The 14,179-nt window shown below is 36.1% G+C and overlaps 1 protein-coding gene across 1 annotated transcript in view; it reads left to right on the top strand.

Annotated features, from left to right (window-relative positions):
- The window catches only part of ARHGAP5 (Rho GTPase activating protein 5), a 36,794-nt gene that overhangs the window by 9,009 nt on the left and 13,606 nt on the right, over positions 1-14,179 (top strand). The window contains exon 2 of the mRNA XM_010134965.1: positions 5,778-5,925. Within this exon, the coding sequence (XP_010133267.1) occupies positions 5,778-5,925 (148 nt within the window). The remainder of the gene's footprint in view (positions 1-5,777; positions 5,926-14,179) is intronic.

Raw genomic sequence — 14,179 nt, 5'->3', positions numbered from 1 at the left:
CTGGAAACCTGTAGTTATTCCATATAGCTACAAGTAATAACCTTATTATTTATCTTTACCATGGAATTGAGTATTAAAAATTTACCCATATAAATTAGAGCTCTTATCTTTGTTAACACTTTGAGATATCTTGAATGTCTAATTTAGGCTGTACTTTTTTCCCCTCTTACAAACTCTAGTTGTTTTAGTTTTTATCCTCTCCAGCATATCAAGAGCAGCAAATACCCTGAATAAGTCTTTACAAAGGGAAAGGCAGAACTACTGAAATAAATTCTGCAGTCTTCTTGCCTTGAGGAAGAATTATTTTGTTAATATGTTTGTAAAAGTAGGAATAAGATTAGTATGAGTATCTTTCATTTTTTGTATGGAAGAAATCATTTGAAGTGCTTTTGAAAACAAATCCTAACTACAAATATCTTGTAAACAATATAGTAAATTAACTGACCAGTGGTAATTCCTTCACGTGTCATTGTTAAAACTAAATCTGAAAAAGTTTCAATATTTTTGTTCTTTGACCAATAGTCAGTAGTTTTATTATTCAAGATCTGGTGAGTTCTGTGTGTGGGCTTTTTTTTTTTTTTTTTTAATTTTGGTGGCTGAAGTTTCCAGCTGTGGTGTTAAATTAAATGTAAAAAACAACACTTTAAAACATTATGCCTTGTAGCCTTGTTTGCAGAGAACATTCATTGCTTCCAAAGACAATTGCATAGTACTTTACTTCCATTTTCCTTTATATTAAGATGATTGTAAGATGCCTTTTACATTGATCTGAAAACTTATCTCAGTATTTCAGCCAAAAAAAAAAATTCCACCAGCACCTAGATGAATTCTCACATATCTTACACTGACTTATATTACAGCATAATATAGGTGGTACAGGTTTGACATTTATTTTTTGATGCTTGTTTGCCTCATTAGAATTTCAGAACTACATGAAATGTTATGTTGAAACTGTTACTGAAATAGTGTCAGGAGCTGTATAGCCCCTGTGTGTTGATCTCAGTTTTAATTAGACTATGGTAAACATGGGAGATCAACTTTTTTATTCAGCTGTTCCTGTGTAAATTCAGTGGTTGATTTAGCAAAGAACTGTCTCTTTCAGACTGGAATGTGCAATGAATTTTTTTTTTTTGTCTCCTGAGGAGAACAGGAAATATCAAAATCTGTACTTTCAGTTTCATCTGTTAAAATTTAACACTCTTGAAATGCATATTTGGAGCCATATGCCTTCTTGAGCCTCTGTAGTTTAAAACTTAGTGTAACAAGCTGGAACTCTAAAAATGGCAGAAAACATGAGGGGGAAAAAAAAGAGAGCATGTGAGGGACCATCATCTGCATTATTCGTATGTCGTATAGTTTCTGAAGAGCTAACTATGAATTAGAGATTACAAATCTTTTATTAAGCCTATAAAAGGAATGCTGTTCATGGAGCGTGGTTTAATGAAGTATTTTCATTGTCCTGAAAATATTGACTTTGCCCTCCATGACCCTAAGGCTGACTACAAATGAAGCATGCAAAAAATTTCCTTTGTATTTAAAGTAGTAGTAGTGAAGTGTATGGGAGATAGAGAAGTGGCTGAATTTTCCCTTTGGTGAATAAACTCTGGCAGTAGTTCTGGTGGGATGGAGGTGAGAGGAAAAAAGAAGAGGAGATCCTCTTCGAGAGAGAGGTCTTGCTAGAGGAAGCAGCCCGTCCGTAAGTCATTTTGGCATTTTTTTCTTGTTTTCTAAGTTAATTGTAAAAGTTGTATTTAACTGTATTGTACTCTCAAGACTCACAGGCCGAAGTCTCAGTGTAGTTTCTCTCTAGAAGGTGAGGGCTGCTTAGCTGGTTCCACGGTACCTACAGTCAAGAGTGTTAATCTTGAGTATACTTTAAATCTACATTTTCACAGTTTTGTGCTTTTTTCCCCCTAATAATATTTCTAGTTTTGAAATCAAGAATTGGATACCGTGCTGTGCTAGAATACATGTTTTCATATTTACCTTATCTTTTATTAAACAGATGTTAGTTAATCTTTTGCAACACACGTTTCAGTGATTAAACTACTGTAATTAGAGCAGTATTGCAGGTAAATGCTTTTGGTATCAGCAGTGCAAGGCAGGTTCTCAGAGTTAAAATGCTTTCCTGCCAAAATATATATGGATTAGCTGAAGGTTTGGTATTAACCTCTGTTAGGGTATGAAGAGAAAGTTGTCTGGCAAGACGCAAGTGGTGAAATCGGTGCTGGAAAGCTCAGCAGTAGTGCAGCAGTCGATTATAGAAAACAAACAAAAATACCAACCCAGATTTATATGAAACTAAGGATTTCAGCTTTATGGTGTTGGGCTCGTGTTTTAGTTACTGGCATGAAACAGTGGTATGTGAAACTATGAGCTGTTTGCTAGAATTAACTATCAAGACTTTTGTGCTGGTTCTTGTCTCCTCTGACCTGGTGCCTATTAGTTCTTTTTTTGCTATGATGAAGCAGCAGCATGTAAAATTGTCATTGTGCTTAGATTAGTGTTCGCTGTAAGCAGTATTGGGTGATTGTTGTATTGTGGGGAGTAGGTGTAGCGTCCAGAACTATTGAACTAAAAATACCTGTGGTAAAAATCTCTGCCAAAATATAGGCATTTAGAAATTATTCACCGGTTTTGGATGCTGTTTAACTAAAGGAAGAATTTAATGTTTAATTGTTTTTGTTTAAATATTGTTTCATGAGAGAACTTTTAAAAGTTAATTTTACAGAGAAGAAATTATGATAGTCTTTATCTTGACTGATAGATTTAAAAGTTCCATGCTATGACTGACGGATCAGAAAAACTGCTATTTTCTCAGAGTGGGAAACAGGGATTAAAAAAAGCTTTAACTAAAGCTTATTTTTGTTAGAAATAAGATCTGTATTTTTTTTTCCTGAAGTCAGTTGATCTTTTGACTTTTCGTTCAGAACAAGTTAACTACTTAAGAAGTCTAGACGTGGAACTTAAGGAAAGTATGGAGGTCTCAAATCAGGAATTAACATGGTGGATTTTTAGTCTCTTAAAGTTTTGTTGTTAATTTGCAGTATTTTTTTGCATAGATACTGTTGTTTACAGGAAGATCTGATTTTCACTGTAATTGGAGAGTTTATCCACCTATATGCCCCAAAAGAAAGGGAAATCTCGAGGGAGATATTTTAATAAATATTGAACAGAACAGAGACAGGATACACTGATAAAATTATTATCCTAATAATCACTGATAAAATTATTATCCTAACTTTGCCTAGTGAAGTTCTAATTGCAACTTTATGGAATAGCCTTGCAATGATCATCTCTTCCCCTACTTTACTTTTATATCCGTTTTCAAATGACTTCAGGGTTGTAGTTCTTTTTCTTTCTTTATTCTTTAAAATCTTTAGACAAATTCTTAGTTTAATCTTCAATTTGAAAAGTGATTGTTTCAGGTAGAATATTAATCTAAGAAACGTTTCTGCTTTTGTGAAAGTATAATGTCATATTTGGCATCTCAGTCCCTCAACCATTTTTCTAAAGGCAGGACAATTAGAAAAAAACATTCTTTATTCTGGCTTTGTGGACATATTTGATATTTCATACTCTGTCCAGGTATTCTACACAGATAATAATATTCATTAGTATTATAATTGTCATAAAAATTCTGTAAAATCCTAATTTATTATTCCATTAACCAGATTGCTTTCCCCTCACACCAACAAAACGTGTTCATACTTAATTATGTTATGCTAATATTATGTCTTAATCAAAGAGACTCAGAGCCTTTTTCTATCTGCTGGGTACAAAATGCACAGTCTGAGTGTAGCTTCATTTATTCTAAGGTGATGGGGATGTGCACTGAACACCTTGGGGAAAAAATAATTTCAATTAGTTTTTGCTTTTTCATTGCAATAATGTATGTGTCTCTAAAGTGATCTTTCATTGGTCATTTGACAAAGTTGTTTTCACTGATTTTTACATGTTCTTTAGCTTCAGCTTGGCCATTTCAGCTGCCGCTCATCTGAACTGGATGTTACCTCAGTAAATACGATTTTGCCACTAAAGAGAGAATGGCAGTGAACTAGGTTGAGTGCTGGGGACGTGAAAGCAGGGGACTGTCGCAGTGAGAAGGGAAGAAAAAACTATTTCTAATCTGAAGGCATATACTAGTGGAACCATCAGTATCTTATCCAAGACGCATAAAAGTTAGGCAAAGAGTTGACAATTGGAAAGAATGCTTTCAGATAGTCTCGTTAGTCATAAAAGTTTACTCTGAATTTTCATCCTAAGCTTTTTTTCTAAACATTGTATTGAATTTTTGGATAATGTAAAGCTTGGGGAGAAATGAATTGCTGCAGAGCAATTTATTTCTAATATTTTGAGGAACTCTCCAGTAAATGTTCCTTCATTCTAAACTATAAGTGCTGAACCTTTTGTGGAAATCTCAAATGTGAAAGATAAGCCTAATTTTTTTTTTTGTTAGCCATCTGTCACCATGGTCAGTCACGGGTACTCTGCTGTTGATTTCAAGAAGCACAAGCTGTCTTACAAAGAGACATTCCATACAAAAGGTCTTAATTGTTTAATTAGGTATTGAAAGGCTTTGATTAACTTTTTTTTTTTAAATCAAGTGTTGGAGAAGTTTCACAGGTGCTGTAGGGGTGACTGTTGGAGACTTGTTCTTTAGGCTGTGGTTTCCACTTTCCTCCAACTTCAGCCCATTGATTCTCAGTGGGCAAGTCAGTCATGTACTGACTGACTTGAAGTTCCAGGTAGCCTGTAAGGACTGATTAAGTAAATTTAATGGTATGAAAGTCTTGAAGTTAACACATTTTTTTACACAAAAATATTGAATTTCAAGACTTTTCTAGATGTAAATTATGGAACCGAGATACCTTGTTATTGAATTTAAATGGGGCTGTTGTGCTTTTTTTTATTTTGTACTATTAGATGTTGACTGAAGAGCTTTTATATGAAAATGTAACTGCTTTTAACTAACTTTTTACTCCATATAAACTTAATGATAAAATGCTAGATTTTATAGGTGATGTTCATTCAGTTGCTAACCTACAGCCAATCAGCTGCCGCTTTATATGACCAACACTGAATATATTCATCAACATTTAAAGATGAAACATGGTATCTGATACAATATAATTCCTGTAATCATCCAGAGGTGATTTATCAGTTGAACTGATAAAGGTCCGTATCACAAAAGAAAAAAAAAAATAAAAAAAGCAAGAAAACTTGCTGTTAAACACCTCATCTAACTAGATTCAGTTGGGTGATAAGAGTGTCTGCATCATTGTGTTTCTAGCAGAGCTGTAATATAGAGATCATTAGTATCTGTAATGAGACATGTACAGAAGATGCTCATTTTTTTGGTGTTATGAAACTACACAATCTTATCGTAAAAAAAATTTCTATAGAGGTGTGGTTCAGATGTGATTCATGTAGATTCCTTTGTGAATGGTGCTGAAAGTTACTGCATAAAGACTTGTCGTAGCACTCTGAACAAGTAGTGTGTTTATTTTTGTTCCTGTGGTATCTCAATTACTGGTACATTGGGTCATCCTGTTCCTAACATGATACAAAACTGACCAAATCTGTTAGAAGTTGTTTGAGTGCTTTATATCCAATGTATACTCTTTTAAAAGTACATTTGTTTTTATTCAGTTTGCCACAGGGCTATTTCAGTGTCTGATAGATGTGGGATCTGTTTGTTTTTACTGAATGGTTGCAATATGAGTTAGAAAAAAATATTACTTGAATATCACTTAAATAACTCTGTTTTGTTGTAGCCGAAAAAGAAAACTAAGACATTCAATCCTCCAATCCGTAGAAACTGGGAAAGTAATTACTTTGGGATGCCCCTACAGGATCTGGTTACACCTGAGAAACCGATACCTCTGTTTGTTGAAAAATGTGTGCAATTCATTGAAGATACAGGTAAGATAGGAGAACTCTTGGAGGAAAGACTGTCCCACTTTGCATAACGAGTAGAGCCTCTCGTTTTCTGTTTTAAAGTACTTTCAGAATGTTATCTTAGAAAAAATAATTATGGGAAAACCACATTTTAAGGGAAGAATATGTTCTCTGAATTGTATGCTTAATATATGATGGTCCTATGTCTTTATTTACACAACTGTTTAATTTCTTTTTGAGAAACGTTTGAAGCTTTATCATTTGTTTTCTGTAATTTAAAAAACTTTCTTTCTAATGCCAATGGCATCCCAGTCTCACATGTCTCACTGTTGCTACTGTGCTTTACTTCGTATGTTAAAAAGCTCTGAAATAACTTTTTCCAGTTGCAGAAAACAGGTTATTGGTATGGCTTAATTAGCTTGCTTGCTTTGTTTTGCCAGTAAACCTCCTTTGCGTTTTAACTTGTTACAGAGACAGAAACAGTTCTTTTCTAGGTACTGTGTAATTCTACTCGAAGACACGTTAAGCAATGTAACTGGCAGATTTCCAGGTTAATGTAAAACATTAACATGTATGTGTTTGCACTAGGGCGAAATTCCACATTATGGTTCTCTCTTTCCCCTTTCTCTCTGGCTCCCTGGCTGTGTGTTTGTCCCTGCTTTCAGCCTATTTACAGTGTGACTGAGAGGCGAGTAGGATGATTTTGCTGGTCCAAGAGAAGGCTGCATTTAGGAGTGGGGAGTTGTTTTGTGGTTTGGGAGTGACCTGTGGTTGGGTTTTGTTTGGTTTTGTTTTCTTCTCTTTTTTGTTTTTAAAGATGGCAAGCATCAGTTTTCAGTTAGTGTGTCAGTCTTACCTGCTCTGGAGTTGCATAAATACTATATTGCTGTATTTGAAGCAAGTGAGAATGTGAAACTGATGGATGGGAGCTGAAACACGAGCAGGACCATCTTTTGATGTGTCTTTGCAGCTTGATGTTGTTTGGCATAAAGTGAAACAACACCTTTTCTCAACATTTTTTTTAGTTCTGCAATACAGTTTTGGCTGTAAGATGACAGTAACTGTTTTAGCAAGAGTAAAACTGGAGGGGTTCCTTAAACTAACATTCAGTCTTACTGCCATCTGTAAGAGGAGTGTTTCCTGAAGAACTTCTGCAGGTTGTGACCCTAATAGCTGTTTTTGAAAACTTATGTACTGTATTATTGCAATCAAAAAAATCAGCTGAAACCTCATGCACTGATCTTTTGAGAGTGAGAGATGTTGCTATACATCTGGGTTTAACCTTTACCTCTTACTGATTCCTTGCTTAAAGGCAAGAGCTGTGTTTTCTTCCGTCTTGCTTATGCTTTCCCCACCTCACCCAGGAAAAAATGGGGAAGGAGGAAGGAGGGCAAGAAGTGCTATGGACAGTTTAATATGTTTTGTTTGCTATTGTATGTAGCAAAAAAACAAACAAACAAAAAAACCCCCCAAACCAACATAGTTTTATGGCTGAGTCACTGTCTGAATTTGTGTTCTTTAAAAACGGGTACATAAATGACAGCTATATAAACCAGACATCGACCAATAATGACAACCAAATGAGTTTTTAGAGTTTGCAGAATCTAGAATTTATATCTTTAATATTAGTGTTTAAAATAGTCCAATTTTAGATTCAAATCTAAAGAAAATTGTATTGGCTTAAAAGTAATGTTGTCTGATATGTTTTGACTTCGTGGTAGACTTTCAAGAGGAAGTCTAGTATTTCTCCCAAACGTTTTTCACTAGCTTGTGAGGTGAGAGAACTATAATAGTGTGGGAACGTGAATCGTTGTCTTTTTTTCCCTCATAATAATGAAATGACAGAAGCATCCAGAAGATTGAATACTTCTGTTCTCCTTTAAGAACTTGTCTTTGAAAAATTTCGTGTTTAGTAAAGCTGCTGATTTGTTAAAAATGTGAGGGGCTTCTCAAAAGAGGTGTCTCGGGAGGTAGTGCTTTGCCTTTAGCTGGTTGAGTACATGTTAGTTCATCCAGGCATGCTGCTGAGCAGCCAGTGAAAGCTGGAGAATTTTAATTCTCATATGTGAGAATATTTCATGTGTAAACTGGACAAACATGGTGCCATCTGCATGCTCTGTTTGTGGCTGTGATGGCAGTAGCGGTCCTGCTGTTTCTGTTGAGCACTTAGTAAAGGCAGATCAAAACCTTTACTTTGATCCATGTGGCAATTTTCTTTCTCGTGCTCTGGGTTCTGTGTAAGTAGCTTTGGTTGTTCTTTTGAACTTCCATACTGGGCTGTGGGAGTTCATTTGTGGTGTGTATTATTATTTTTATATTGGGTTAATATTTTGTGAATATTTGGGTTTCAAGCAGTGTTCTTATAGAATGCATTTGTTGCCTTTGAGAGCATTGCCTTCAAATCGTGGGCTGGGATAGACTCATCACTGACTTTGAGAAAAAGTTCCACAAATACAGGTTTGGAGATGATCAGTCTGCAGAAGGCAAGTCGGGGTCTGTTGGCTTCAAGCTGGAGTCCAGGACGGTACCATTCCCGTTTGATGAAGCTATTGATTGTATCAGCTGCTTGGCCCTGGAGAGCACCAAGTACTTGAGCTATCTCTTAGCAAGTCAGCTCGCTATCAGTCCTAACTGAGCTGAATACAGTGTTTATGATCATTGTCTTTGTAATCAAGAAGTGCAGTCTTTTCCAACTCGTCTTGAATGAGGCTAATCAGTCTATTTCTTTTAGAGATGTCTGACTTGTTTAGCTTCTCTGTTTAAGGTACTGTCTTGGAGTTCAGCTCCTTCTCTTTGTATTACCACATGTAATTGTAGCTGAATTGCAAGGTTTTTGCAAAGATATGATTAATCTCAAACTGAAGGGCTAATCTTAATTTTTAATGTTCCCTACCTCTGCCTTATGAAATTATACAAGACGGTGTTTTGTACCCACTCATCTAAATTGTGACTGAGGCTAGAAAGTACACAGTGTGAAAAACAGTTTTCCCTGTTTTGGATGGTTAGATGAGAAGATAGTATCAGAAAATGTCTTCAAGGATTCATGCTCCACCATAAACTCTAAAGAATTGAGCACATGCCGAAAATACCATCAGGTTTTTGTTTTACTGTACTGTTCTGAAATATCCTCATTAAAAAAAAGGTGTGCATTGGTAGATCAATTTGGAAAAAAATAAAGTAACTCTAGGAGCTAAAGTTTTAGCCTTTTATAAATCAACTTTTCTTGTTTTGAAGAAGCTATATGGATTCTATTAGGATAAAGGGAGATCTGGTAGAGATAAGAGATCCTAAGTCAGGCCCTACAGGTGTAGGTATTTTCTATGTGTTCCTCTTTAGTTCGGTATTTTCCAACAGCAAGTTTTGTTCTGAGCTAGTTTAGCTTTATGGAGTCAACTAATTTCTGTTCTTGAAAGATAATCTAGGGTTTGAATCCCTTTGGAATCCTTTCGATAGTATTGGCAGTAGAAACTGAGGGAGCAAAGGGATAGAAACGGAGGGAGCAAAGGGGTTAATACTTGAGCAGATCTAAACCTGGTAAGCAGTTGGTGTGTATGAGAGCCTCAATTTCAGCAGCAGTCTGTGCTGTTGCTGACACTAATCATACAAAACACTAATAGCGTGAAATACTTTCTCTTGGTGGAACCTATTGATTAAAAAATTTTTGTATACTGCCATGTAAAATTATCTTAAATTTAGTAGCACTGTTACTTCTGGATAAAGGAAAAAGAAAGTTTGACTAAATACTATAAACAAACTTTGCTTGTGTGTTTACACATTGTCCATGATTTTGGGAACCCATTTCTCTATCCAAGCCTTTCATTTTTTAATTTATTGTAATTATAGCAGGATGAGTAATCTTTTGTTTGGTTGTCAGAGGAAGAGTTTTTATCTTTCGGGGAACTCAATAGTGGTGAGTTAACAGCTTTTCCACTAAATGTCTTGGTATAAATATATAAAGTTTTCAGAAAAACTTATTTTCTGATAAAAATCTTACGAGCGACTGTTTACAGACTTTATATTTTCTATCGTTAGTGACAGCGTAATGTATAAGCTGCCGATGTTTGTATGCTTGTACCTGTCATGTTCTTTGCAAATCAGTATGTAGCTTGCTCTTGACTTTTTGACATTGGCAGTTGTTTTCAGTTATGGGCTTCCAAAAGAAGATTCTGATGATACAGTTGTTCTGGCATATTTTGTTGCTTTACCCTGATGGACTGAATAGAAGGTCATTTTATTACAACACTTGAAATGAACTTTTGAAATGTATTTGTTTTCTGCAAACTAGATTTATGGAAGTGTATTTAGCAGGGAAACTAGAGTTCAGTTTTGATTTTTAAGAATTGTAGTGGCTCTTTTTGTATAGAAGTAATGGTGCTGTGATATGGTGTGCTAACAAACCCAAACCTGCTAATTTTTTAAGAAATTATCCATTGGAGGCCATTACTTTTCTTAGTACAACTTGGTTTTTTCTAAATGTAGGCAGGGAAATTGTGATAATTTTTGAAGCTAAAATGTTTAACTGTACTAATAACAGACATCCTGGGTTTCTCTAAAAACTACCATCTAGAGAGTAAGTAGGATACTCTGATAGATTTGTCTGAGAGGGAGAGATACAGGTTTCTGAAGGCTAATTTAATGTTTAACTTCAACAAAATGTTGGTGTGATTTGCATTTTATATTGCAATGACATGTAAAAATAGCTATGGAATGTCTGATTTTTTTAAGTGTGAAGTCTACATGTTTGTAGCTTGAGTGTTTTGTTAGTAACCTTTTCATGCTGTTTTACATGCCACTGATTCAATTTGAAGTACTGTATGTGTGCTGTTCACATACTGTTGTTGATGATTCTTAATGTCCTCAAACTTACAACATTTTGGGAAAAAATTACTCACGCTGACTGGTAGGATTATCATATGAGGGTTTTTTAAAAATATTTTTAATTGCTGTTGTGGATTTACTTTCTGTATGCATCATTACACATTGGCAAAAAGTTTGGTATAAATTACGTTTCATTCTGTTTACCAAGGAGGGAGGCATCTGATCGATATTATGAATACTAGCATAGTTTTGCATTTAATAAATGTAGCTCTTGACTGTATCAAACTCTGGCAATATTTTTATATGGATTTTTTTCCTTTGGATTTTCAAATCTTTTTTAAAAAAAATTGTAGAATATTGATATCCACATGCTTCCTTGTCAAGATTAGAAATTTAGTTTCCATGCTTTATAGAAAACTGACAGCATTAATATATTGCTAATTCTACATGAAGCAGTTGAGGGAAGAGAAGCTTGTTTAAAATAATGTGTATTTTAGAAGTTTAGTTGCTACTACTTGGAGTCAAGGAATGGAATAAAGAAGTATGAATGAATTTGACAGAGCAGCATCTCATTTGATGACTTACCTATAGCTCTCCACAGACCATGTAAAATTAAAAATTGTGTACTCAGTATGTGAAGAATAATTACTGCTTTTAATGGTTGTACCTTTCCGTAATGCTGTTGGATTTACAGTTCCAGAGGTATTTCAAGTAAAAGAACATTGCCTTCTGTGAATTACCCTCTTGCCTAAGTTATACCCAGGTCTTTTACGCTGAATCTGCCATAAGGTCAGATTGTGACATTGAAAGTACAGATAATGAGAAGTTTCTCTGTAGAGAATGAGGATTGGGGAGAAATAGGCAGAGAAAATGAGTCAGCAGTGCCTGTTGAGGTAAAAAGGCTGTAAATCATTGAAATGTATTCATAGTGGCTGCAAAATCCAGAAATTCAAGATGGATTGTCCTCCCTTTTATTAAAAGGGCTTGGGAGAGCTTGTGGCTTTTAGGAGTCTGTTGTTGGACAGAGAGAACAGGACCATCCTCCTTGGCCTGGTGTCTGAGACCCGGCATTCTGAGGGTAGTTTACTAAGGAACAGTGTAACAGTCAGTCAGATCCTCTCCTGCTGTGTGCTTCTGCCACTTCTCATTTTGGGGGCTTGTCAGACATCTCTGAATCAGTGGAGTTCACCATCTTTGAAAGCTTCATCAGAAAAAATGGGCAAGGTCCTGCTGTTCAGTATTGACAGCGGGTAAGTTAAGGGTGAAATATGTGTCACAACAAGTGCCAGGCAGGGAGCAGGACTCTGCAGCTAGGAGCAGGGGAAGGACAGGAACGGTGACTGATGAGGCAGGGAGTTAGACCATCTTTTTCAGTCATAATGATCAGTTAAGTTGACTCAACTGCCCGTGAAGCTGTACAACTATTAAAAAAAATGCATAGGCCATGATTCTCTTACTCTTGATTCTGGGTAGATAGAGTAACAATAGAGTTAAATAGCCCTACAATACATTTTGTACTCTCATCAAGTTTGCGAGTGATCCTAGCGTGGGTGGAGTGGTTAATATATTCAAGGCCAGGGTTTCTCTTTGGGGGAATGTAGACAAGCTGGAGGAATGGGACAACATGAACCTGTTGGAATTCAGCAAGGACAAATGCCAAGTCCCGCAACTAGAATTGCAAGGACTAAACTCCTGTAGTGGTACATGGTGAGGATTGACTGGTTTAGACAGCAACACTGCTGAAAAGGATCTGGGAGTTGTGGTGAAAAACAGGCTGAGAGTGAGTCAGTAGTGCATCCTACTATCTATGTCTTTTGTATCGGACACTACAGCAACAGAAGCGATTATTTAATTTTACTCTGCACTTGTTAGACCTCATATGAAATACTACAGGAAAGGTGTTGACACTGCTGACCTGTGGGTTTGCTCTGCTTGGAGAGGGAAAGGCTAAGGAGATACCTGAAAGTGGCTTCCCATACTGATGAGGAGGTTACTGAGAAGGTGCAGTCAGGCTAGAGTACTGAAGTGTGTGGCGGGAGGATTAGAGACAATGATCATTAACATATGAGGTTCCAACTAGAAAGAAAGGCAAATCTGTTTCTCTGAGGATTATTTAAGCAGCAGTTCAGGTTGCCCAGAGAGATGGTGGGCTCTCTGTCCTTGGAGATATTCAAGATCAGGTTTAGATAAACAACCTGATCTGAATTCAGCGTTGACCCATGTTTGAGCAGGAGGTTGGGCTAAATGACCTTCTGAGTATCCCTTTTGTGATCACTTCAAAATTTGCATAGAATAGTTTCAGTAGTTGGGAATCTGTACACCAGTTTGTGTTTTGCAACTTTGGAATGAATCAACAGGGACGAAGCCCTGTCCCAACTCGAGAGGAGGGAAAAGCAGGCATCAGTTGTTTCTCCTAGAAGACTGAATGGAAGACTGACTACCAGACGGATGGAGGAGGAGCACATGCGTTAATTTATTAGTGTGTGAGAATCACGGAAAACTGTAAACAAATATGTTTCAAAATATTCATAAACACATGTTGTACACTTGGGCTGTATTGCTAATTAAGGTATCTATTGAAAGGAAACATCATGGGGATTATGTAAAGAACGCCTAAACAATGCAGATAGGGCCACGGTGTCAGCATCTTTTGCAGAGTGTTTATGGTACTTCTGCTGCTCCTCTTATTCACCCAGCTTTCTCCAGGCCCAAAGTGACCGAACAGCTCACATGCCTGGAAATTAGAGTACCTTCAGATGGCACCCATTTTTAATGAAGTAAAGAATGCACCTGCCTTTTCTTGGGCAGATTTGTCATGTCATATTAATTGAAGTCTTTTTTTTTCAAAACGAACAGGCCATGAAATATTTGATTGAGTGACACTTCATGAAATGATTGAGAGCTTGTTTAATAATTGCTTAATGTAAATTATAGAAATGTTAATTCACTATTGGGTGAGAGCTTTCTGGTTTTTTGAGAGTTTCTTAAAGTACTGCTTATTTTCTTACACTGCTTATTGAACATTATTGAACATTTAAATATTCCATAAATTATTTTGTTGCAAGAAGCAGCAAGACACTTATTTTTGATTCTGGTTTCTAGTATATGGATTGAATGTCATGGTTCTTTAAATGCCAAGGTTGATATGCACAGATAAGAACACAAATAGAATTTAAAATGAATTTTATAAGTAGATGTAGCACTAGACTCTTACTTGAAAAGAGTTTGGATTCTTTGCTCTGTAATTCTATACAGGCTAGGTGTACGTAGAAATTACCATTCTGGATCAGCAAGGTGGCAGTTCCTTTACCCTTGTATAGTCTGGAGTTGAGAAGAGGCACACCTGGACGATCTGTGCGTGATACAGATCACAAAATTTACAACAGTAAGTGTGGGAATGATAGTCTCAGATACTGTAGTGGAGAATAATTTCTGAAAAGTTCTGTTGGTCATGTAGGGA

This window comes from Buceros rhinoceros, unplaced genomic scaffold (genome assembly GCF_000710305.1).
Source record: "Buceros rhinoceros silvestris isolate BGI_N320 unplaced genomic scaffold, ASM71030v1 scaffold8694, whole genome shotgun sequence".
Taxonomy (NCBI): Eukaryota; Metazoa; Chordata; class Aves; order Bucerotiformes; family Bucerotidae; genus Buceros; species Buceros rhinoceros.
Note: the sequence above shows the minus strand (reverse complement) of the source record. Positions and strands in the feature narration are given on the sequence as shown.